The sequence below is a fragment of the Podarcis cretensis genome (genome assembly GCF_951804945.1).
Source record: "Podarcis cretensis genome assembly, chromosome: 6".
Classification (NCBI taxonomy): Eukaryota; Metazoa; Chordata; class Lepidosauria; order Squamata; family Lacertidae; genus Podarcis; species Podarcis cretensis.
In genome coordinates, this window is record NC_137175.1 from 45829195 (window position 1) to 45854451 (window position 25257).

The following is a 25257-nucleotide window of genomic DNA, read 5'->3' on the forward strand; positions in this document are numbered from 1 at the left end:
TCCGCCCCACCGCCAGCCTTCGGAAGGCTGCTCCGAAGGCTGGCGGTGGGGCGGAGAGACCTGCTCCTCGCGCCAGCCTTCGGATGGCTGTCCTGAAGACTTGCGGTGGGAGGAGGGTTTTCCTTCCTACCGCCAACTTTCAGAATGCTGTTCTGAATGTTGGCGTGGGGAGGAAAAACCCTCCTCCCACCGCAAGCCCCGGGAACAGAGGAGAAGCACTGCGCGCCTTCCCCTCTGTTCCCGTACCTGTCCTGAAGGCTTGTGGTGGGGAGAAAAGCCCTTCTCCGCACCGCCAGCCTGGCAAGCGGTCTCCATAGGAACGCATTAATTGATTTTCAATGCATTCCTATGGGAAACCGTGCTTCGCAAGAAGAAAAACTCGCAAGAAGAAAAAACTTGTGGAACGAATTAATTTCGTCTTGCGAGGCACCACTGTACTTGGATCTTTAACCTCTGAAGAAAAGATTCTGTTTTCTTCCATAATTTACTCACTGAAGCCTCCTATAACCTTGTGAATAACAGGAGTAGCTAAAATGTGGCCCTTGTAGATCTACTATAACATGTGTATAAGTCACACAATATATGGCTAATAAATCATGCTTTGAGGAATAAAGGGGCTAAAATAAATGCATAGTTAAACGCAGTTAGAACTCAAAAAGACAAGCAGAAGTGAAATTTGGCACGTAATTAGAACTGAATACACTTGGGTCACACCAAAAGATGATGAACACAGACTTTTCTAATCAATGTGCTTAGGTCAGGGGTTTTCAGCAGCACAGACCAACACATTTCTAGGTTAAAGAAAGAAAAAGGAACTGGTTTGATGTCCTGTCTTGGGAAATGAGGCAATCTATTCTTGTTAGAAAAGGAGCATGAAACAGGGCAAAAGTTTACCAACAGGGGAAGAGAACATTAAATATAAGAACTGGTATCTTTGTATTTGTTGCTTATTCTTTTGTGCATTGTAGTGGTAGTTTATTAAAACTTTATAGTCATTTGAATTTTCCTGATCAGTCACTGCCTGGTTCGGTTGGTGAAGAGACTCCTAAGGACTCTATAAATGTATGACTTCAAACACGGTGGTAAGAGTCTTGAAGGAGGGTGGCTAAAGCCACAAAATCTAATACCTTCCAGGTATTGTTAGACAACAACTCCCAGGAGCCCTGGTCATCATGGCCAATGACCTGGGATGAAGGGAGTTGTAGTTCAGTAACATCTAGATGGTCACAAGTTAGCCACCCCTTCTGCATAGAGTTTGTACATTGCATATTGTCCATACCTTGCAACCCTCACATGCATGCACTCCATAGTGGAACCCCGATGCCTTATCACCACAGACCCTGCACTCTACATTCAGACTTCCTGAGGTTGCCTCATCACAGCCCATTTGGAGTTGGTCTGACAGAGAAGGTGAAGAATTCTGGGAAAGATCTAACAGGGAAACAAAAACAAAAAGTCATTGCACTGCCGTTCTGCACCAGACACATAGCATCTCTACAGCACAACTTCCTTACCCATATTTTGCATTTTCCCCAGATACAACCAACCAGTTTGCATTTGTAAAGCACTGGGTTTCAGAGAAAGTCCAGCTTCAGCCTGTATTTGATGCAAACTTACCACTGTGCATAACATGCTTGTCATTTTCTTCACTGGTTATTTCATCCTTCCAGTTCACAAAATCTAGCAATGCATTAGAATCCAGCAGTGCTATGGCATCAGAACCCACCCAAGCACATAAGGTTTAAGTGTTTGAAACCAATAGTCTTCACATGAGACCACAGAACTGCTGTTCAGAATGGAATTTATTGCCACTGCAAGCAAGAGGGTCTCTCTTCTCAGTTTGGGCATGTTCTGGGTGCCTTCATATTTCCTTTTCATACCCCGGTCAGGCGAAATCATTTGTTATTCAGTAGAATCACTGAGTCTTTGACAGCTTTGTTTTTCAATGAATTAGTTCAAAGGATCAAAAGAAGGCAACTCAGGTATCTCTACAGGTCACTGGCAAAAGCTATGGCGTAACACCTGAAAGTGACCAACATACAATATTCAGAGGAAAACTTTCCCACCATTCAAGTCCACAAAACTGAGGGTGGATTTACCCAAAGTTTGTGGCAGAAATACACTTGAAACCTTAGCCCAACAAGTTAACTTGCCTTCCTTCACACTCATTATTACTTCAACATTCTTTTCCGCATCTGTTAAAAGGTTAATTCAAATAACTTCTCTTATTCTGGATATGTTCACACATGCCTCTTTATGTGAGACCAGCAAGTATTAATATAGCACCATACTAACTTCAGCACTGTTTCTCTTAAGATCATGTCCAAACATAAGTTAAGGAGAGTAATTACAGTGGATTTCCCCCATAGGATGAGCCCAGCTGCCTTTCCCCTTTAAATCATAAATGACAGATGCACACATTGGTAATCTGAATCCTGATTTAGTTAACAGATTTACCCCTCCCCAATATTTCAGATCATCTTTTAAAATGTATTCTTTTGAAAGCAACACATGTCCATTTAGTAATTTAAAATGTTCATTCATCGTCTATTTTTTGTTAGAGGCAATCAGTTTAAGAGCTGAGAAAGTAAACCAGGGATGGGAGGTAGGTGGGTTTGTGATGTAACAGGCACCAGCCAACTAGTGCTGTATGCAGGTAGCTGAGCCAGTATTCTCTGAACTCCCCCTTGAACAGAAAATTATTTGTTTGCACTCACCATATTCTACAGTTTTCACAAAATTTATTAATCCTGTTTTCCTGTTTTGCTCACTTGCAGTGAACATTGTAAAGTTCTGCTATGCAAACTCCCTTGCTCAACAGCAACAGAGAGGAGAGACAACAGAACATACAGTAATGAATTCCTGTCCAGGCTGATTAAAGCATCTGTGTCCTGCTGCATGACAACTTGCACGGTTCCCTGTGCTAGGGGAGTTCAGAGCAACTGGTGCTGTCTTTGATAGACAGGATGTGGGTGGCATCAGTTATTTCATGCCTGAGGAGTAACATGAAGGTGAGGCTTGGATTAGGTGCAAAGGAAGTGTAGCTTACAGAGGAGCTTCAGCAGAGAGGGAGCAATAAGCAGAAGAGAGTAAGATGAAAGAGGGTCACAGTCAAAAACATTAACCTGAAATGTGAGAATTCCTTGCATGAGGAGTGATAGGAAAGCAGTGTCAGGGCATTAAGATGAGAGGAGACATAATCATAGCAAGAGAGGCAAAAATATTATCTTAGTGGGGGTGCTCCCAATTGTCTTGCATATGAGAAAGCAAAGGGAAGCCGACAAGCAGAAGTCCAAACCAGAAATGACCAGCTGGTGACCTGTGGGCCAAATCCAAGTCCTATCTATGCCTGATAGATATCTGTCAAAGCAGTGGATAGTTTTTACATCAGCCAATAAGAGGAAGCATCAGCAGAATGACCATAGCCTGGCTATAAGAAGAGCATTAGAAGGAGCTGAATATCACCCCATGGATGTAGTGTGTGAGCGTGTGACAGTGAAAGGGAGTGTGGGAAGAATGAGAAGCTGAATGGAAACATTAGAAATCCCATTTTCACCATGGCCAGTCAGAGACATCAGCAGATGCACAGAAGGAAATGTCAGTGAGATGTTCAAACAAGGGACTTGACAGAAAGTGAAAAGAGGCATGGAAAGAATAAATACAGGAGTCACATAAAGGTGGCAGTTCAAACTGAAAGTACAAGCACGAACACACAGGGAGAGTATTGCAAGAGAGAAGAGGCTCAGAACTGAGCCTGCAGGACATCTGCAGGGAGGAGTGATCAAGAAGGGGTGAACGTCTAAACAGAGGGAGAAAAGAAGAACAAAAACAAAAAAACCATAATCAGAGACAAGAGATAAAGAGTGTTGTGGAAAGGAAAAGAGATACCAAGACAACTAGCTTGGGGTGGGGAATCAGCATAAGGGAATGAATTTGTCATATTGTGACAAATTTGCCTACTAAGGGGAAAGCTCACTGTAAAAGCCACCTATTGCTGCTTTAAAAATGTGTTGGATGCATTAGCCTGCTTCTCCAACCTACCTGTGTAGCTGATAGAAGGTGCTGAATTATCTGGTCCTTCATTTGGGTCTGAGGTTCCACCTACTGCCGTCAGTGCCTCTTCCTCTTCCTCCTCCTCTTCCCTGACCTCAGGTACTTCCTCCTTTGGCTGTTGCATAACTGATCACCACCCTTCAGTGCCCAGACTGCAGTCCCTGTCATAGCTCTGGCATCATCCACGTCTGTCTGGAAAAGGGCCCCTATCAGGCTGTTCCTGCTAGCCTTCAAGGAAGAGAAGGAAAATGTTAAAGAGCATTTGACAGGGACACATTGTGCTATGGAGTCTTAGAAGGCCAATGGACCACTGTGTATATAGGGATTGGTAATCTGTGCTAGGACCACAAGCTCTGCACTTAATGCAAACTCAATGCAAATGTATTCCAATGGCAATGTGCCGATTTTCACAGGCTTGGGATGTGATGGCAAGGACAGCTGTCCTCAAACTCAAGGACAAAGGAGCATGGGCCACTCAAGGTTGTATAAGGAAAGGAATAGGAAGCTACGAAAAATACAAGTGCCTTCCCATCGGTCATGGGACAATCACTTTAACCTGTGAACTGTCAACAAGCACAGAACTCTGCAAAAAAAAATTCCCCTCCACATAAATACAAGGTGCTCACAATCTCCAGAGTGTGTTGAGCATTTTACAGAATGTTTCCATATCCTGGTCACCTTCCCTCTTAAGACCAATTTACATTCTGCTGTGTACATATTCCATTTCCTGACCTTCCTTAGGAATGGATCGCACGGACAAACAAGATACAATACAGGAAAGAACAACTATGGCCAGCAACTTTTCCCATAATCACAGTGGCACTATTTTCAGTCACTACAATCATGGGAACTGCTGACAATCACATCCTTGAGTATCCACCTCATACATTATGTTTGTCCATGTGAGGGTTTGCTCAGGAATAGACTACTTGTATGTACATAAACCACACTGCATAATCTGCCCCTCAAAGAGATGTTACTATTTCTCTATATGCTGAGGGATTTGCTATTCAATGCAGTTGCTGAGGCTGCAATTTGAAGCACAATACCAGCGGGGGGCGGGGGGCCTTAACCCTTTCCTCTTAGTCTATTTTTCTGCCGAACGTCCTCCCCCTGAAGTTCTCCCCTCCCCAAGAGTCATCTTCAGATTGCTGCCCCAGCAAGCTGCATTATATGACAAACAATAAAAGAATATCAGAACTGCTCATAACACATAGTAACATCCTACATATTTATGTCTAATTCACTCAGACGTCTCTTCATTTTTGTATTTGAGCAATATCTTCGATAGAATTTCTTTGGGTTTTAGCCTTAAAAACACACAGCCTTTCAATATGCTACAATGATGTAGCCATCATCATCCTCTGCCCTTCACTAGCAGGTCCCAGGACAGGTTACAACAATTTAGATTTTTAAATTAAAACAGAGCACAATCACAGGAACAGAGTGGGCCCTGAAAACACCTATCTCAGGTGTTACAGGCTAGGGTAAAGAGGTACGTGTTCAGCATTTGCTGAAAGCTGTCAAGCCAGACGCACCTCTGTGGGGAGGAAATTCCACAACTTAGGGAATGCTGCAGATAATCCATTGAAATTCATTCTATGCACAAAGAGTCTTGCAGCACCTTAAATACCAATTTTTTTATTGTGGCATAAGCTTTCATGGACTAGAGCCAACTTCATCGGATGCATACACAATGTGGTGTGAAAGAAATTAAATGTAAGGCTGAACAGTAAAGAAATGCAAAAATTCAGTACAAGACCTTAAAATGTATGCAAACTGACCCTTCACAGCATCAGTAATTGGTGATAACACAATAATATTAGCACCTGTAATCAATACCTGTAGTGTGAAAGGCAATAATTGTTCTCCAAATGAATGGAGAAGTTGCAATTCAGCAGTTACCTGAGGATTGTGTACATGACAACTGTTTACTCAAAGCTGCCTTTAGGACCCCATCTGCAGTATCATATCACTTTAAAACACAGATTTAAACCTCACAGATTTATTTCTGCTGTGTAAGGGATTTTAGAACAGCCCCACCTGCCACACATGCATACTTGTCTTTGGCAAAATACTCATGTCGATATGGATCCAGTACCAGAATGGAACAGCTAACTTTGCTGGGAAGTTTTGCTGAGAGTTTTACCATGGACACACAGCTCTACTTCTGTTACCTGTTTTTAATATGTATTTGTTTCTTTATTTAATTTTTAACAAGTCATGTTTCAGGGCACAAGCACCCTCCTGGCTTGAAATAAAAATGATTTAAGCTCTCTCCTAAAAGTTAATAGAAACTGGGACAAACATATTCCATGGAGAAGTGACTTCCAAAGGTATAGGGCTACAGCTGAGAAGGACCCATCAACCTAATATCTGTCCTGGATGGGCAACAGAGATGGGCCTCTATAGCTGAATGCCTGAGCATGCTCATATAAGTGCAAATAATCCTTCAAATATTCAGTCCTTCAGCTCTGAAGAATAGAGTGCAAAGGTAGGAAACTATTGCAGGGGGTAGGATAAGGCTTCTGGTTTTAATCATATTTTGGTTGTTAAAATGCTATATGAGCACTCTTTTACTAAAGTAATGGGGAGCACTCAAACTCTTAAAAAGCACGCTTAACACAACAACAGATAAAACTTCTAAAGAGATCATAGAACAACATAGTCATCGCAGGTCGGGACTGACAGAGCACTGTAACATGCAGGACTAACAGTCATGATAGACGGGCTGCAGTCATTTGCTCAAAAAGTAGAACATCCCTGCCAAAGAAGCACCTGAGGAAAGGCACATGGATCGCAAGAAGCAAATGAGCAAAAACTTGTTTGTCTGACACAAAAATGATAATTTGGAAAGGGGGCTTTAATATTCAAACAACTGAATATTTACTTTAATTTATCTAGGTTAAGAGCACTATCCCTGCCAGTTAGGCTATGGATGTATGCACTTAAGAGTGGAATCTTCACTTGCATTTATAAGACAGGAGGCTATATGAGTTGAGGGAAGCAGATACTGGTATGCATAGACGCAGTTTCACTTTGCTTCTGAAGCAGTTTGAAATCAAGGTGTTTGCAATACACTTAAATTGAACACCTATATATTTGTACAGACGAAGTAGGTCAAAAAAAGAAATCCATGGAAGGACAAGCATCAAAAGGTCTCTAGAACTGACACTGTTTACTGGGTCCCCAACACACTGCATTTATTTACAGGTGTTAATAAATCCAGCACAAAATTGCAGCTAGACACTTCATGACTAAAACACAGACAGTATCAGACAAAAGACACAGGTTAGCTATCAAATTTCAATCATATACTGAGCTGTCAAAAAGTAGCTAGCATGACTGATTACCTGCTGGAGTCACCACCTCTCCAGCTTAGCTGGGATCACACCACTTTCGATGATGTTTTGAGACACCCATGTGCTGAAACACCCAGCTTAGGTTTATTTTTATTCAACATGTTGTAACCAATCCTCCTTTTTGCTGCCAAAATCACTTGAGTGCTTTCTTACTGTAAGCAGATGTTGAGCCTGATCCAGGCACAAGGAGCAATAACAAGAAGATCTGCTGTGCATTCCTGTCTTGCGACAGAACGACAATCAAGCCGCACCCTCACCCTACCTAATTGAGCAAATGGGAGTCAATTGTAATTAAATAATAATAATAATAATCAACATATACACCATGAAATAAAACTGAAGGATAAACAAAGCAAAGCAAAGTAAAACAAAACTGAAGGACAGCATACAAATAACATGCAGAAGACTTCACTGCTATTTATAAGCCCACCTGCCTTATACTGTAATCTCAGTGCAAGATTCCAATATATTGATCAGACTTAGTGGCACAGGTGTAAGGTATTTCATGGCCAGGTATGCACCTTTTAAATTCAAAACATTGATATATAACTGTTGTGCACTGTGGCAGAAATTGCTATCAGATACAACAGAATGGTACCAAGCTTACAAAATATGCTATAATGCTGGGGAAAATATTCAGCCATTAAGCAATCAGTCCCTTGTATCTGGGCAGTAGTGCACTGATGAGAACAAAATCTAAATTCCCTATTATAGAAATGTGCCTTCTTTCTAGCCTGACCTTCCTAGGGTTGGATCTAGATACATCAATGAAGAGTTTCAGGGAAACGTGTTGTAAATTTTGTATGAGAAATCGTGTTGGCAAAAACGGGACTCCACAGCGCCATCTGGTGTCACAGTGTTATAATGCATATAATGCATATACAACACATATAAAACAAAAACGTTGTCCAGTAGCACCTTAGAGACCAACTAAGTATGTTCTGGGTATAAGCTTTCATGTGCATGCACACTTCTTCAGATACATGCACACGAAAGCTTATACCCAGAACATAGTTGGTCTCTCAGGTGCTACTGGGCATTTTTTTTTTTTCGACTGCGTCAGAGCAACACGGCTACCTGCCTGAACATATGTTTTTTCTTTACCAATCTAGCTGAGACCTAAGTTTTAGCAGCCAGCCAACTGATCATATTATCCTTCTGTCTGCTATGTTAAATGATTTCTCTCTAAGAACATTCACACCAGTGTTCTGCCTTCTAAAGAGGTGAAAAAGAAACACCTACTGGCTGGTTGCTGATGCAAAATGATTTCGTGGCACTGAGCCCAGACCTTAGCAGAAAGGTTGTATCACTAAATAACACCTCGTCTAGTAGATATTATCTGATTTTCTTCCTAGAGATCTATCAGCTGAAAAACTAAGGCTAAAGTAAGATATTGAAATTGAATTTCTCAGGGTGGACAACTGAAACATGCCATTTTATCAAGAGAAGGAAAACATATTTACATATACTTAATGCTCTCTACAGAATCCTAGCTCATTACCAACTAGCAAGCTATCCATTTCATAAGTAAAATAACATTTCATACCCAGGTCAATGCATCCAAACTATCATTGCAAAGTTTCCAGACAGAACTGTAAGATGGGCTAGTTTCCCATCTCTTCCTGTTTCTATGATTAACCATACCCAGAATGTCTAACCCAGGAAGCAAAGGGGGAGGGGGTAAAAACACAGGGAGTTGAATCTCTAAGGCCCTGCCCAAGGACACCAAACATACTGACCCTTTTAGCAATCTTAACATAACCCTGAAGAGGAGTCTCGCCATGAGACATCACTCTCATTCTTTTGTCTCTCTTTTTTTTTACAAATGCATCACCATCATGATGAAAAATAGCTGTAAGAATGGCTTTCCACTGAATTCATCCTGAGTCAAGAAGTGTGCTAACTCACGCAAATAATCGGCAGCTCCGTTCGTTGTGAGCATTGCATCAATTCTGATGCCTGGCCAAGCAGGGATACTTAATATCCAAGTCCCTTTCTTTCTTAGAGCAATTAAGTTAAAAGTGGGGTGTGTGTGTAATTAGGAAAACATCTTTTTATAGTTAAAGAAATAAGGGGTTTTTAGTTTTAAAGTTAAAGAAATAAGGAGATTGTGCAGCATAACATTGATTTCTATGAGTAAAGTTTTCTACTTATCCACTCCCCCTTCCCCTATGCTCCAGAACTGCGGGCAGATGTTTGTGTGAATCTAAAGCAGAGGTTTGCTGTATGAGGATTCAGAGTGCAAGAGAGAAACAAAAATGAAGTATGCAATAGATGGAGAGGCAGCCTTTTGGATGCTAATCCTTTTGCCTGCCTTAGGGATGCTGTTTCCATGCAGCCATTTCCGTGTTTCCTGGAGATACGCATCTGAGCCAAAGAGAGGTTTTGAAAGCTGTGTTCAAGGCTAATAATGCTACTTCTAACAATAAATGTACAGAACACTCTCGTTTCGTTCACACAGACTCCTTAAAATAGCTGGAGAAAACTGAACATCTCTTTGGTGGAGGAGAGTTCAGTTATATAAGCTGGGTTGCATCCTGCTACTTTTATACATTAAGAACTCACAGCGCTAAGTAGCACACAGTTAATGGAAAAGTTCTACATTAAAATATGAGAGATCAAGGAAGTTGTAGGAAAGCAATCATATGGCTATATAAAAAGCTACAGATGTAAGTGCTGAAAAATAAAACTGACACCCAAATCCTCCAACTCTATATCTAAAAGTGACTGTGTGAGACACAGTGGACAATCTTAAAAGCATTTCAGATCCTTGAGGAAAAGTGTGGGTGCATTTGTATGTGTCATACAGGCACAAACACTTGCTTCTGCCTGTATTTACAAAAATAAATGCAGGATCACTTCTTTTCTTGCTCAGAGCTTTAGTTCTATGCATTTATCTATGTTAGGGATCAAAGAAGGTGCCCCCCCCCCAGGTTCTGCTCAAACAACATTTGTTTTCATTTACAGTGAAATCATGTGAAAGAAGTGAGAAAAATAATACAGCATGCTTTTAAACAAGTGAAGAGAGCTCCCCTTTAGTGCCTTATAAAAGGAAACTGAGACCCCATTCACATGCAGTGTTATCCTTGGCCCTCTTCCCCACACTTGCACTGTAGGAAATGGCACACACAGAGGAAAAACTATTCACTGTAGTTTGAAAGTAATGAAGTGAATCCGGTTTTTAATACCTGCATAAAAAATGAATGCAAGACGTTCAGGAAAAGCATCTGGTGCAGGGTTGAGATTAATCTAGGCATGGAAAGGCATATACTAAAGCACATACAGTCACTCAATTTCCAATTAGACTTCTCTCATCTTTAAACTCCATCAGAGCAATGGGGCTTGGGTATTTTATGTTAGAAGGATTATGCCCCTGTTCACTTTCTTTTCAATATACCGGGACTCGAATATAATGTGCTGTCTCTGCTGCATACAAATCTATTCCTTTCAGTAAGCCCAAAACAACCTTAAAGCTTGCTGACTGCTAGCTATTTAAGTAGAACAAATATTGTCCACCCACTTTGAGACATTAATTTTCCCTATGAAAAAACAGTGCATGTCAAACCTCCAGCATTTGGTGCAACTTTAAGGCTCATGATCATGGCTACCTTCAGGATCCTGGTTCCAGATATCTCTGAAGATCAGTTGCTGGGAATCACAAGCAGGAGAGTGCTAATTCACTCATCTCATGCTTGTCAGCTTCTAGGTTAGAGGTATTATGGTTTCAATCTGGAATCCTTTTCTGAAAATAAAATTTTCAGAATTTTGGGGACTGTTATCTTACCTGCACTGCAGACAAAATCTACAACACTGCTCAAGTCTCTGGTAAAAGTTCACACTTTGTCCTAAGCTGGCATCAGTTATAAAGTACACAATCCTAACACTTAACAATATTTCTCATTGAAATCAATGAAAGTTACCTTTAAACAAGATGCTTCAAATCAGGCTGCAAGTGTTCCACATGGTTACTGCGCCTATAACGCTTTATCCAGATCTCTGAAAATCCCATATTCATACAACTGTGTTTTTGTTGCAACACCCTGCATTCCGAAGATGGCAGAGGGATTTGTTTCCTGTGGAATTAGCACTCGCTTAAAAGCCTCACCCATTTCAGCAGATGAAAGCAAGACCAGCCTCATCCTAAGTAAAGCTAACACAGCAACTCGGAAAGCAGCTGTTAGCAGTAGTAAGTAATCAAAACAGAGTGAAGGAAGCAGAGAGCAGCACAAACACAAAGGAACATTGTGCCCATAAGGCGATTCAGGGGTTGGCTCCAAGGACACAAGATGAAAGGGTGTGTTTTTTTAATTGACTATATAAAATGAGTGGGGAAGGGAAGCTTTCTGCTACTGTCAGCTAGCAGCATTAGGATAACAATTGTGAAAATGCTCCAGGGAGGCTCACTCAAGTTCCCAACAGACTGAGCCCACATCACCAACATTGTGACCAGGACAAGATCTCATTTAAGAGCATTAGCGTTGAGAACATTCTCCTCCTTCATTCTGTCTGAGATTTTTTTTCCCCTTTCTGTCTGAGATTTTATCTGCTCTCTCGGGCTCTCTCTCTCTCTCTCTGTCTCTCTCTCTCTCTCTCTCTCTCTCACACACACACACCCATGTCTTTGGCAGATAGGAAACTGAAGCCACAATCAGCATTTCTACTGTCAAAAGAAAGGTGGTGGGAGTAATCTGCTCATGCCACTAGTAAAAACAAAATAAAGCGCAGGTGCACAAATTCATGCTAAATAACTGTGTGGTCTCTCTTCAATAACTTTAGCAGCCTAGCTAAGCAACTTTTGCATACGTTCAATTGCTGGATTTTGACTCACTACCTCCTTGAAGAAGTGTGCATGCACACGAAAGCTCATACCAAGAACTAACTCAGTTGGTCTTTAAGGTGCTACTGGAAGGAATTTTTTTATTTTGTTTTGACTATGTTTTTGTTTTGTTTTGACTATGGCAGACCAACACGGCTACCTATCTGTAACTACCTCCTTGAAGTTCTACACAAAAAGAGAATATGTGTATTTGTGGCTCTTACTGTCTCTTCCCAGTTTTCTCCTCCTAGTTACTGAAGAGGATATGCTATGCATATTCCATATGTCAGCTGAATATTTGATTTATTGTATTTCCATGCTGCTTTTCATTCAAATGAATCTTAAAGCGGCTTACAAACAATAAATAACAATGACATAATAAAAACCACAACTGCAGCATAAATGATATAAAATAATTAACAAATCATCTCTAAAACAATTACATACTATAATTACAACACTATTAACAGAGCAGCAACTATAAAATTAAGCTAACATCACAATGACAGCAAAAGGCATATTATATGATTAACAATCAATACAGCATTTATAATCTATAAAACAATATTAACAACATTAATAAAAAAGCAACTTAAAAAACAAGCTAAGCAATGCTAGGTTCAAGAAGACACTCTGCATGCCTCTATGATTCATGATCTTTCATTTTATTTAGTTCATTAAAATACACATAAAATACCCATAATGCCCACTGTTAAGCTGGCTCAGCCAGATGCTGTGCTGGCTGGGGTCCTCAGGTTGTGGACCATGATGGAGATGGTGGGACTCTTGGGCCTACTGCCAGTGGAAAGGTGGATATTGACTCTGGGTAGCCTGCCCACATCAGTAATCAGGGGGTTCACTCCTACTTGAGGAAGCCTGAGACAAGCCTGTCCCTTGGGGTAGCAAATCACAACTGCATTCAGTGCAGAGACCAACAAGGAGGTCCAGCACTGTCTCCATGCTCAGGATGCTCATGCTGCAGCCCATCCACCAGCAGCTGCTCCAGCTTCTTCAGCCGCAATTTGGCCAACAAATGCTAAACTTGGTTCATGTACGCAACCAGCCCTGGGTGTTGGCAGCCGCCTTTCTTGCCATTGCATTTAATCTTTGGTCTGAAGGTTCAGCTATTTTTTTTAAAAAAAACAACTTCATTATGTAGAGCCTTCCCACTGCTCTTTGGCTATTGCTAATCTTGGACAGTACTTCCAAGTACTTCCTAGTAATCAGTTTGGCTGATTGCAACAGGTTACAGTGCTTCTGTCTCGTCGTCTTCTTCTCTGCTTCCTTGGGCTATGCTAGCTACTGCTCAGGTCTCTATTCTCATTTCCTCCAGCTCCTGTTCCACTTCCTTGTAAACTGTAAGTTGGACTGAACAGCCAGCATTTGGCTCACCTTGAATTTCATGCCTAGATTACCTTTCATTGGAAAAGTCACTTGCCTTGTTGCTGTGATCTTGTTTTCATTAACCATATTTCTAAAACTAAGAGGTAGTACAGAAATGTTTATATAAATAATGTGCACAATCCCTAGTCTGGAACACAATGAGACGTTCCCTTGAGAGAAACCCTGATTCCAATTCCTTCCATATTGACACCAGGCTGGCTTTGCTAAATACTGAAAGCTGAATTTTGAGGAGTGCGGCCACCTTATTTTTTATTTTTTATTATTGTATACCCAGAAGTCTTACTCCTATGACTTTAGCAGCAACACACAAACATATTTAAAGAGCTGATTAAGTTCATGCCAGGAAAAGTTACACCTGCTTAACTGTTCACATCCAACTGTTTCTAAAAGCACTGGAGCAAGGCCAGTAAAAAGGTTACTGGGTCTCTCCTGCTTATCCTTCTGCGGTCAGCCATCTCCTTCTTCCTCTGAGTGGAACTTTCCTCCAAGTTGAAAAAAATAAGTGTAGACTTGGCTTCAGCAAGGCAGTGTTTGAGTATGGCCTGCCTATGGTGGTGCCATTTTGCATACTTCACAGTATTACACAGCTCAAGTTATTGTGACACATGTACATTTTCTGTCTCTGAGTATAAACCTCATGAGAAGAAAATTTAGCACAGGGGGGCGGCGGTGAGAGGACAATAATCTCTACAATGTTTACAAGTGCAGTAGGTGATAAGAGACTGGTGACCCTCTGAGGCTGATCATGTTTTCAAACCAAATCCCCACAACTGATTTTCTGGTCAGCAATCTAATCACTCCCTCCACTAGCAAACTCAGATTCTGAGTTTTTGTGCAAAGTCACATGCTTTATTCACTACATCTATGCGTGCCCAGGCAAGATGTATCTTATGGGAAATAACACAGAAGTTAGATAGCTAAAATGTAGCATGGAATGTTTCTTCTAGTGTGCCGCTTTTAATCACCATTTGCACAGGAGTATTTTAGAATCTGCCCAGTTTACAGTTTCAGGATTTGCTGGCCACCTCTGCAGAAATTCATTTCTCACATGAAATGCTTAACATGCTTTTCGTGATCCTTCTGCTTCACACAGGAGCCTTTTAGCACTGTCTCCTACTGCTCTTTACCAAGGCAGTCCCTATATTCTGGTACCTTACCTGCCCCATTTTTGCTTTCGGATAAGATGATGGAAAAAGAGCTGTGGCTCAGTGGTACGGATCTACTTTGCATGCAGAAGATCCCAGACCCAGATTGGCTTCAGTAATGTTGCCCCATCATTGCCCCACTGAAGTGAATAGAACCCAGTGGTAAGCACCAATCAGTCTAGGGGACAGTGACATGTTTCAGGTTGCTACAACAGTAGTCTAAAATACATGTAATCCCCCTGTAGGCTTAAATGCCAAAAGTTCTGAACTGAACTTGCTTTTTTAAAAATATACTTTTTAAAGTGCTTATGATCTGTTTTCGGATTTCCTGGTGGACTAGCAGCTGTTAACAATGCCCTCTACTCAAGTGGCACAGTGTTTTGTGAAATAACTTACTATTAAATTATTCAGCTCTTCAAACATCTGGCATGACAGTATGCCTGCATTTTTCTCACCCTATAAAATTAGCACACACTGCTAATTTTAAGTATGGATTGAGTTCATTTAAATCTTTAAATTTGTGGTTACAATATCTGGCATCAGTACACATTTTATTTTTATAAGGTAGTTTGCCAATTGAATGTTTCTGTCCAGGGATCTGCACTAATCCAGCTGGATCCAATTTCCTCCTTTCCCCCCAATAAATTGCATATTTTTGTTACAACACTTGATCCAACCAACAGAACACCCTTTTCACATTATACGTTGCATTTATATAGCACGTATCAAGCATTCAAAGCCTTTCATGTGCATCAGCTCAGGAGTCCTTAAAACTTCCCAGTATAGTAGGCTAGCACTATTCTCTCTTTATTGCAGAAGGAGAGACAAAGAGAAAACAGAGGGTTCCCCTATTGCTCAGGTGAGAATTCAAACTGGAGACTTACTGCATTAGAATAGCCTTCTTAAGACATTCTACTTGTGTGCAGATAACAACATGCAAGTGGGGATGAGAATGCTAAGTTTTGATTGCCCTGTCCATATTTCCCTCTACAAGGGTAATATTCTTAAAAAGCTGTGGGGTGGGGTTTTTTTTAATGCTGAAAAAATTGGAGTGCTAAATCATGTAGGAAGCTTCCATGAGTACAGGAGGCTTTCTGCTTCAGGTAGCAGCTCATGGAGGCAAGAAGGATGGCAATGGCAGGAGCTTAACACATTTGTCACTCCCTTGTTGCTTTTACAGCAAGAGTAGAACACCTGGAGGGGGATAGTAGCATGAGGCATTACTCCTCAAACTAAATGGAGTACTACTTCCACTATGTCATTCTTACAACAACGCCTTACATCTCTTTGTCTCACTTATGCATTTTACACGATTTCCCTTTTAACCTATAAAGGGAATGTCTTTAAAAGCATCCCTTCATAAGGTATTTCTTATGACCAGCACCCACGGCAGATTGCGAGGTTAACAGTGGAGTCCTTGGAAACTCAGAAGAAGCAGCCCAAAGAGGAAGCCATAAAGGAAGGTGAATTAATGGAGAAGAGACACAATACAGTTAGGAAGGCCTGGTGAGCAGAACCTCGGTGCCCCAAAAGTTTGGGAATCGAATTTAGATTTTCAAAGACTACAGAGGAGCAAGCACCATTCTAGCAGGACATCATCTATTTCAGTTTGTACTCACTGCCATTAAAGTAAGGCCACATGTTAACAGTCCACTACCTGCTTTGTGTACACAAACATATGAGGCAGCAGCCAATTCCCAGAACTGAATTTACGAGGAAGGGTCAACAGCTAATGAGTTTATACATTGGTTTATGCCTAGGATTTATTTTTATTTTTTTCGGAAAAATAGTAATTCCCATTTTTGTTTTTCCAAGTATATTATTTTCAGGTTTGTGTATGAGAGCAGCTGCCACTGTGCTCTTTTGGTACTGTCCCAGACCTTCTCAGGTGGCAAAGCATATCTCTTTGGCAGACAACCAATCATACTGGCTGTAAAACAGGAGGCGCTGCTAAGTGCATGCTACTGCTAGAGATAGCCAGATTGTCTGGAACGTTTCCCAAGGACATTAGACCATGGAACAACATCCCAAGGAATAGGCAAGTTATGGACAGGAGAAATAAATGAAGCCTACAGTGCTTGTATTATGGAATCTCATCTTAAGCTCCATGAATAAAGCTTCTCTGTACTGTACTGTACTGCAACTGGTAGAAGAAAAAATTAATAAAGCTCTATGCTCATTTCATTTCAGAGTACAAAGCCCCTAGAGAAATAAAAACAAATGATCCTGGTTATTTCCCAGGTAAAGTACTACTGCTGGGTGTGTGGGATTGTGTGCACACGCAAGATAAATAGATTGCAATCGGATGCAGAGGATTTTATTTATTTAAAAATATTTCTAGACTACTTTCTATTTAAAAATACTGAAGTGGTTTACAATATTAAAACATTAAAAAAAAAAACATTTTTATATGCACACATATTAAAAATTCCAGGCTGTATGATCCAGTGTTAATGATCAGGAAATGCAGAACCAATAGGTGTGTTTTCAATAAATGCCAGCAGCATGGATGGCTCCCATTCAACAGTCTGAATCCAAGGATTCTGTAGTGCAGGGTGGTTAGGGTTAGGCTCTGCCCTTTTCCCCAGCTCTGTGCTTGTGTTATTCATGTATAGGTCATAGCTGTGTAGAGCAAGTGCCCCGATAAAGCATAGCCAGTGTTCGAAACTTCCATTGTTCTAGGCGCCTTTTGCAACAGGGAATTTCTTTAGCTCGAGCAGCTTCTGAGCTCTGGGTACAGTACTGAGCCTAAGATTTCAGATTAAAACTGCAGGAGGACCTTTTTCTGCCTCCCCACTTCCAGCTACTGTCTGAAGACTAGAGAAGAGACCCTCTTAAGGATATTAGGTGGGTGGGCAGGGGAAGGACTAGACTACATGAAAAATGAACATACAATTTTAGCTGCAGTTCATTCATTTTCAGCTTTGTATTCTTCTTATAAAAAAGCAGGCCTAGACATTCTGTTGTTGCGCCCATAACCTAGGATTAAGGTGCCATTTAGCTCATAGCTTTCATATCTCAGTTTCTAAAACTGAGCATAGCCCTTTCATTTATACAGGATCTCATGCACTGGGCTTTCCTTACTGACAACCACACACAACATACAGATGTGTTCCTGTCTTTTCACAGCCATTCAACAGAATGTGACCGTTCTGGAGGTCAAGCATCCTGTCCTTAGCTGCTAGTCCATGTCAGCTTAGCAACTATAAACAGACAAGATGGAAGCTTAAAATCACAATTGTAGTATCTGGCAACGTCCTTCCATTAAAGGAGTGTTTGCTCTGGCAAGTATTCCCATCACAACCTTCCTCTGGCAGCTTGTATCTGGTTCTCTAAATCATAAAGTCTTTGTGTTTGCCGCCTCATCCAGCCGACCAGCAGCAACAAACTGATCACTAGCGCCACTTGAAATAATAAAATCACCACAATAGGGTGGAGAGCAATATTTAGTACTCCATTTGAACTTGGAGACCATCCAAGAAGCACCTCCCACCAAGCGTGGTCTCCAGCAGATTTAACTGTGGCTACAATCTGGGCAATCTCCCTATTGCTATGCAGAATCTCAAGTGCAGCATTTTCACCCATGTCTTTGATTTTCAACAATTCCTGCTTCAGGGAGGGGTGAGAAAGCAGGTTTTTCAGAGTAGAAAGGCCAAGGCCTAGAGAAATAGGTGAGATTTCTCGATACAAAGAGGGGTAAGCCTTCATGTGCTGCACAGTCCAAACAGGTACCCGAAATTGGAAATCACAGCCTACAAGCACACTAATATTGCAAAAACAACGGTTAATATAAGGCAGCATAGGCTGGATAACCAGACCATTAATGATTACAAACTCACATGGCGTTCTTACACAAATACAGCCCTTCCCAGTATACACAACAGTAGAACTTTCTTCTTGGATTACATCAAAAGAGCAGCGGGAACTATTTACAAGCTGAGGAGAGAAGCATTCGTGGTGTTCTTCTAAACTGCTGTCATCACATACAAAGCCCAAGTTTTCCTTTTTCGCACAACCTTGCACATTAACTGTTTGCCAGTCACCATTCCTCATCCGTGCCCACCTATTGGAGTCCCTGGAATACATGACCAAATCCTTGTCAATCTGGAATCCCAAGGGGACCACTGGATAGATTGGGATGATCTGGGTGGCTTCTACGGTTATTAAAAATAACCGCAGCATATTCTGGGCAGAATCATAAGATGCATTTAGCAACCTCCACCAAGCCTCCAAGGCTATTTCTCCTGAAGTGAGCTCTGGCCGAATTAAATTGCTCACCTCCATGGGAATGTTTCCCGCCTTGGCCTCTCGAATCATTCCCATGACTACATTCTGTGTGATTGCTTGTGCCTGTTCACATGCTAAAGCCAATGAAACATTGCTTTGGAGGGACTGGATTCCAGACACAATCAACAGGCTGTCCTCTTCTAATATTGCTTCCCAGACTGGAAGCACTTTACTGATAGCTTGTGGTTGTTCTGTGAGCTGCAAGAGAGATTTGGTTAATGGGGCAGTCAGTTTCCCTATTTGTTTTGTGGAATATGAAAGTTTATTAGCCAAGACTTCTATGTTGGCTGCATCTATGAAAGAAAGACCTGCTCCTAGGGGCCCAAGCCAATCCATCAGTTCTCTTTTAACCCTTTCCCCATGATGTACTCCATCCCACATTTTAACCCACTCCATCCAACCTCTGTGGCTGACTCCGAGAAAGGGAGCACATTGAGGTGCTCTCTGTGACACATTCAAACCCTCAAAATGAATCTGCACCTCCTTTAGTGAGGTCTGGGGGTGCATGACAATTTGTTCAGGCTGATCTAATTTCAACACATGAGACCCAATGATGGGGTTGGTCAAATGGCGAAGTGGGAGGATGTCTGTGATCAGGGGATTAAATGTAAAAATTGTTTTGTTTTGAGAGCCAAATTCTACCCGGTATGAACCTTGCTCACTTATTTCCTCTGTGATGGCAACAAAACCATAGACTTTAAACCTAATAGAGGACATTTGTTGGTCACAGTGTGTCCCCCTGATCGGCACCACCCAGTCTGGTGGCCCCTGTTTAATTAAGTCCATTCCATTTAATTCCCACTCCTGAGATTCCCAATTAACGATCAGGCGGGTGATGTTCTTTCCGGAGGGCGAAATCAAGGACAGTTGGAACTGATCTCCAGGAAACCTAGTGTTCTGGGTTCCAACAACAGTTCGCAGATGCAGCGGTGCACCAGGTTTCCATAAAGCAGCAGAAACGAGGGCAACATCACATGAACCATCCTGGATGCTGCTGCTTCCAGCTGAACGAGAATCCAGGTGTGTAGGCAAAGGTCGGCAAGAAACAGGAATGCGAACACTTGAACTGGCCGTCTGCATGCTGTAACAAAAATGTCCAACTTCTCCACTGGTCTTGAGGGTGCAATTGGCTATGTCTCTCCAGTGGCAGCTGACTGAGTCTGAGACGGCATGGAACATGTAGAAGCTCTGGAACACTCCAGGGTTGGATCCATTGGCGTACAATCCATGCATGCGACAAAGCAACCTTGCTTCAGCTACTCCTCCTTTTGGCAGACAGGCCCACAACTTCACAGGGATGGCAGACACATTCGGGCTGGCAGAAACAACCATCCATCCGTTCCCCAGGAACAGCAGTAAAGGCAACAACATCCTGGAAAACACCTGAGAGAAAGAGAACAGAAAAAGGATCTCCGAAACCCCAGTTGCCTGGGTATGCATCACTACTGCAACTCCAGTTCTTTGATGAGGCATCACTGACAGGTGCAGTATCCATGAGAAAGAAAGGACTGCTGGTCCAAGTTAGCAATCAGAATGGCTACTAAGTGATGGACTGGATTCAGATTGAGACCAAGAATCCTGGGGGTATATATTTCTGCTCAGAAAACAGGTTATAACAAGGGACTAGTGGCCCACCTGGAATACATGCCAGTGGCACAAGCCAGCTAGCATATTTTACTTATTTTACTAGCTTTCTTCCAGAATAATCTTTTCCAGATTTAGTATCCAGAAATCAGGGGATTTCTAGTGACCCAAGATTAAGAGATGCTTGGCATCCCTGAAAAGAGAAGAGAAAGAAACCTTTTTATTTAGTTGTCTACACACTTGGCATTCAACATGGAAATTTTTGGCCGTAATGCTCAACAGACAGTCAAAGAATAGCAAATCAATTTCTACTTTAATTATGAAATTTAAAAACTTTCCACTTCTCCCAGCACTGGAAACTTCCACTCTGCATATTCTAGGGCAGTTCAACAATTATCAGTGTTTAAATGCTTGTTTTTCTTTTCTTTTTTACTGAGATGGCAGGACAATCCAGAAGGTATTCTGGGCATGGGGATAGAGATTTATTCTATTTATTTAACAAAATTTAAATACTGCTTGCCTGTAAGAAAACCTCTAAGTGGTTTAAAGGGATCCCTGACCGTTAGGTCCAGTCATGGACGACTCTGGGGTTGCGGCGCTCATCTCGCTTTACTGGCCTCTAAGTGGTTAACGTAAGTATAAAATAAAGCATTAAACCTCAGTATAAGAACAGTTAAAATGGGTATTTAAAAACATGTAGAAGACTATCATAATCAACACTAGTAAAAAAGAGAGAAGTGCTTATGTAGCTTCTACATGTCTGAATAGGACTGCCAAAACAAAAATGTTTTAAGCAGATGGTGAAAATTACAGCGAAGGTACCTGCCTGATGTCAAGCAGGCAGGGAGTTTCAAAGTATAGGTGCTGCTACACAGGAAGAACAATTTCTTCTAAGTATTGAACAAGTATTATGTGGCACCAGTAACGCTGCCAGTTCTGCAGATCAAAGCAGTTGAGGGAGCATATATGGAGTAAAGTGATCTTGCAAGTAAAATGGCCCCAAGCTGTTAAGGGCTTTATATCCTAATAGTACGTAATTCCTCGAACTTGGCCTGGTAGCAAATGGGCAACTGGTGCAGAACTCAGAGCAAGGGTGTTATATGCAGACAGGGTTTCATTCCTGTCAGTAACTGTGCAGTACAGTAACTAATTGCAGCTTCTGGTTCAAGTGCATGGGAAGCCCCACAAAGACTGCATTGCAGTAATCCCATCTTGAAGTCACCAATGCTTGAACTACTGTGGCCAAGCTATCCTGGTTCAGGATTGGCTGTTGGTGTCACCCTAGTTGCAAAGTAAAGGGCACTTCTAGCAAATGAGGCTACCTGGACCTCCACTGGCAGAACAGGTTCCAGAAGCACCCCCAAACTGTGTACCTGCTCCTTCAGAGAGAGCGCATCCAGGGAAAGCAGTTGACAAATTTCTTGGACGAAAGAATCGCTCACCCACAGTATTTCTGTCATGCCAGGATTCAAGCTTAACATATTTTCCTTCACCCATCCTACCACTGGATCCAGGCACCAGTCCATGGCCCACACCACCTGCCCTGATGCAGGTGTGATGGAGAAATAGAGTGAAGTGTCATTAGGATCCTGATAACTCATTGCCCACAAACTCCTAATGATCGCTTCAAGCAGGTTCATGTAAATATTAAATATCACTGAGGAAAGAATAGTGTCATCCTGCTTCATGTAAGTGCAAAGGGCCACAAAGCACTCTCCCAAAAAGCATTGTCCTGTAAGTAGGACACAAACCATTGGAATACAGTGCCCTCCAATTAACATTTGACAGTCTTAGTCCAGTAGGATACCATTGTCCATGATACTGAAAGTCGCAAACAGAGCGAAAAGTGAAAGCCAAGTTGCACTCCCCTTGTCCCGCTCTTCGTAAAGGTTATCCATCAGGGCAACCAAGAGAGACTCAATCCCATGACCAGGCCTGAACCCAGATTGAAACAGACCTAAATAATCCATGACATCCAATAATGCTTGCAGCTGCCCTACCAGAATTCTCTTCACTACCTTCCCCAATAAAGGTAGTTGCAACTGGTTGGTATTCTAGTCCAAGGGGTTCAGGCCTGGCTTCCTCAGGAGAGGTTGCACCACAGCCTCTTTCAAGGGAGTAGACGCCATCCCCTTACGGACTTCAGTGCCAACCACACTGGCCCCAAACAGTCAAACCCCCCCTGCTAGCTTTAATAAGCCAGGAGGGACAGGGATCAAGAGGATACATGGTCAGGCATATAGCCAGCACCTTGACTACATCAGCAGACTGCATCAGCTGAAACTGATCTCACAACACATCACTGACTATGGCACTGGGTATTTCATCTAGAACTGCAATAACCGCAGAATTAAGGTCACTCTGAAGTCAAGTGACTTTATCCTCAAAATATATAGCCAGTTGGTCACAGTAGGTCCTCTAATGCTCCAGAGGTCCTTCCCCCTCTGTGGAAGTCAGTAACCTCCAGAATGTTTGAAATAATTCCACTGGCCAGTGACTAGAGAATGCAATGCAAGCTGTGAATGCGCCTTCTTTGCAACTTGCATGCGCTGCCACACGGTTGGCACAGTTACTGCACTAACCAGCGTTCAGTCAGCTTCAGAGTGAGACTTGTGTCACTTGCACTCTAGTCTTCATTCTGCTTGCTTCATAGCCCGAAGCTCTCTAGAATACCAAGGAGCTGCCCTGGCTCCATAACGCCATAGAGGATGCTCAGGAGCGATCATGTCAACCACTCATTTCATCTTGCTACTCCATAGTGAAACCAGGGCATCAACAGGATTGTCCAGACTGTTTAGGAATTCCTCAAGAATTCAGGAACTCCTTAAGTTCCATTAGTCTCTGAGAGTGGGCCATCCAAACAGGCCTACTTTACTACTAATTACTACTAATGTTCCAACCATGACAAGGGACTGAATTGCATCCCCCCCCCCCCAAAAAAAAGTTTGACCTCTCCCTCATATCACTTGGGCTAAAGACAACATCAAAAGTGTGCCCTGCCTGATGTGTTGGACCAACGACCATTTAAAAAAGTCCCAGGGCAGTTGATGGACCACCTACCGTACATTCCCAGTTAGCCACTCAACTCCAGCTATACTTTCCCCCACCCATCAACACTGAAACTGGGGGAACATATTCACAACTCCTTCCTACCTGCCCATCCAGACACATCCTGGCACCATCATCCAATGTCACACTATACAGCTGGGCAATTAGGGCCACAGATAATAAACAAAGGTGGGCACATCCCACACTTTCAGATGGAGATAATAAACAAAAGTGGGCACATCCCACACTTTCAGATGGAAGGTAGTAACTTCATAACAACTCTCCTTATGCTGTCTCTCACTCAGAGGGAACCCACAAAACCAAGTTTCTCCTCTTCCTGGCTTTCACAGGCCTGCTTTCCACATTCTCATTTTCAGTGTCCTAGAATCATAGAATTGTAGAGTTCGAAGGAACCCTTAGTGTCATCTAGTCCAACCCCTTGCAATGCAGGAATCATAGCTGAGAAACCCTTAACATATCCTTGACAATCCAACCTCTGAGGTAGTCAATTCCGCTATCGAATAGCTCTTACCACCAGAAAGTTCTTTCTCATGTTTAGACAGAATCTCCCTTCCTGTAATTTGAATCCACTGCTTTGGGTCCTACCCCCTGAAGCAGCAGAAAACAAGTTTGTTCCATCTTCCATACAACAGCCCTTCAGATATTTGAAGATGGCTATCGTATCACCTCTCAATCTTCACTTTTCCAGGCTAAACATACCCAACTCCCTCAACCATTCCTCACAAGGCTTTGGGGGTACCCTGCCACAGTTGATCCTACTGCACACATCAGATTCTGCACCTACACTACAGCTATATCCACTCAACAAGCAGTAAAGCAGAACCACTAACTGCAATCAGCACAAACACTTTCTAACCTGAAGGCAGAGATCTAACAGCACAAAAACTGTGTAGACATCCTGTAGATACGATATTATTATGGTATCAACATGATTGTTCCACACTCCTGTCAAAATCTCTTGTGGGGTTTCCAAGCACTTGCTGCTGCTGAAGGAAGCCACAGAGAAGCCTGCATTTTAAAATGCAGCCAGTGGTCCAGGGCTGCTGCAGCCTGTTCCAACTGTCTCTCTGCAGCTCACTTCCCTTCATCATACTATAATTCACAGTGCCACCTATCTATGCCCAATCAAACTTCAGGGTGATGGCATTCTTGCATATTTATGATATGTAAGCTATATTAAATTGTATTTATTATTTTCTCAATAAAACTGTTTTTTGAATAAAAACCTGTAAATGGCCCTATAGACAGCAGGAAATTCTGATTTATTTCTGCCTTAAATGCTTGTTTCCTTACCTTCTTAGTTGCCCTTCTCCAATCTGTTATCCTCCAAAAGCTTCAGACTATAACTTCTTTCATTCTTGACTGTTGGTCATGCTGACGGGGGCTGATGGGAGTGAATTCAAAACACTGGAGGGCACACCAGGCTGAGGAAAGCTGTTCAATGCCATTAAACCCAGACTTACAGCAGAAATCTAACCATGTCTACTCAGAAATAAGTCCAATTGACTTCAATGAAGCTTACACTCAGGTAATTTGG

General features: G+C 42.1%; 1 protein-coding gene across 9 annotated transcripts in view; it reads right to left on the bottom strand.

Annotated features, from left to right (window-relative positions):
• Window positions 1-25257, bottom strand: part of PPARD (peroxisome proliferator activated receptor delta) — a 51007-nt gene that overhangs the window by 11242 nt on the left and 14508 nt on the right. For 2 of the 9 annotated variants that reach the window (XM_079980863.1, XM_079980866.1), the window contains 2 exons: window positions 25014-25104; window positions 13994-20450 (listed from right to left, as the gene is read on the bottom strand). In XM_079980863.1, the coding sequence (XP_079836989.1) occupies window positions 18078-20438 (2361 nt within the window). In that variant the 5' untranslated portion in view covers window positions 20439-20450; window positions 25014-25104 and the 3' untranslated portion in view covers window positions 13994-18077. Of the gene's footprint in view, window positions 1-1279; window positions 1432-4041; window positions 4282-13990; window positions 20451-25013; window positions 25155-25257 lie in introns of those variants that run through there. The other 7 variants (XM_079980865.1, XM_079980867.1, XM_079980869.1 and 4 more) reach the window with 6 other exon arrangements.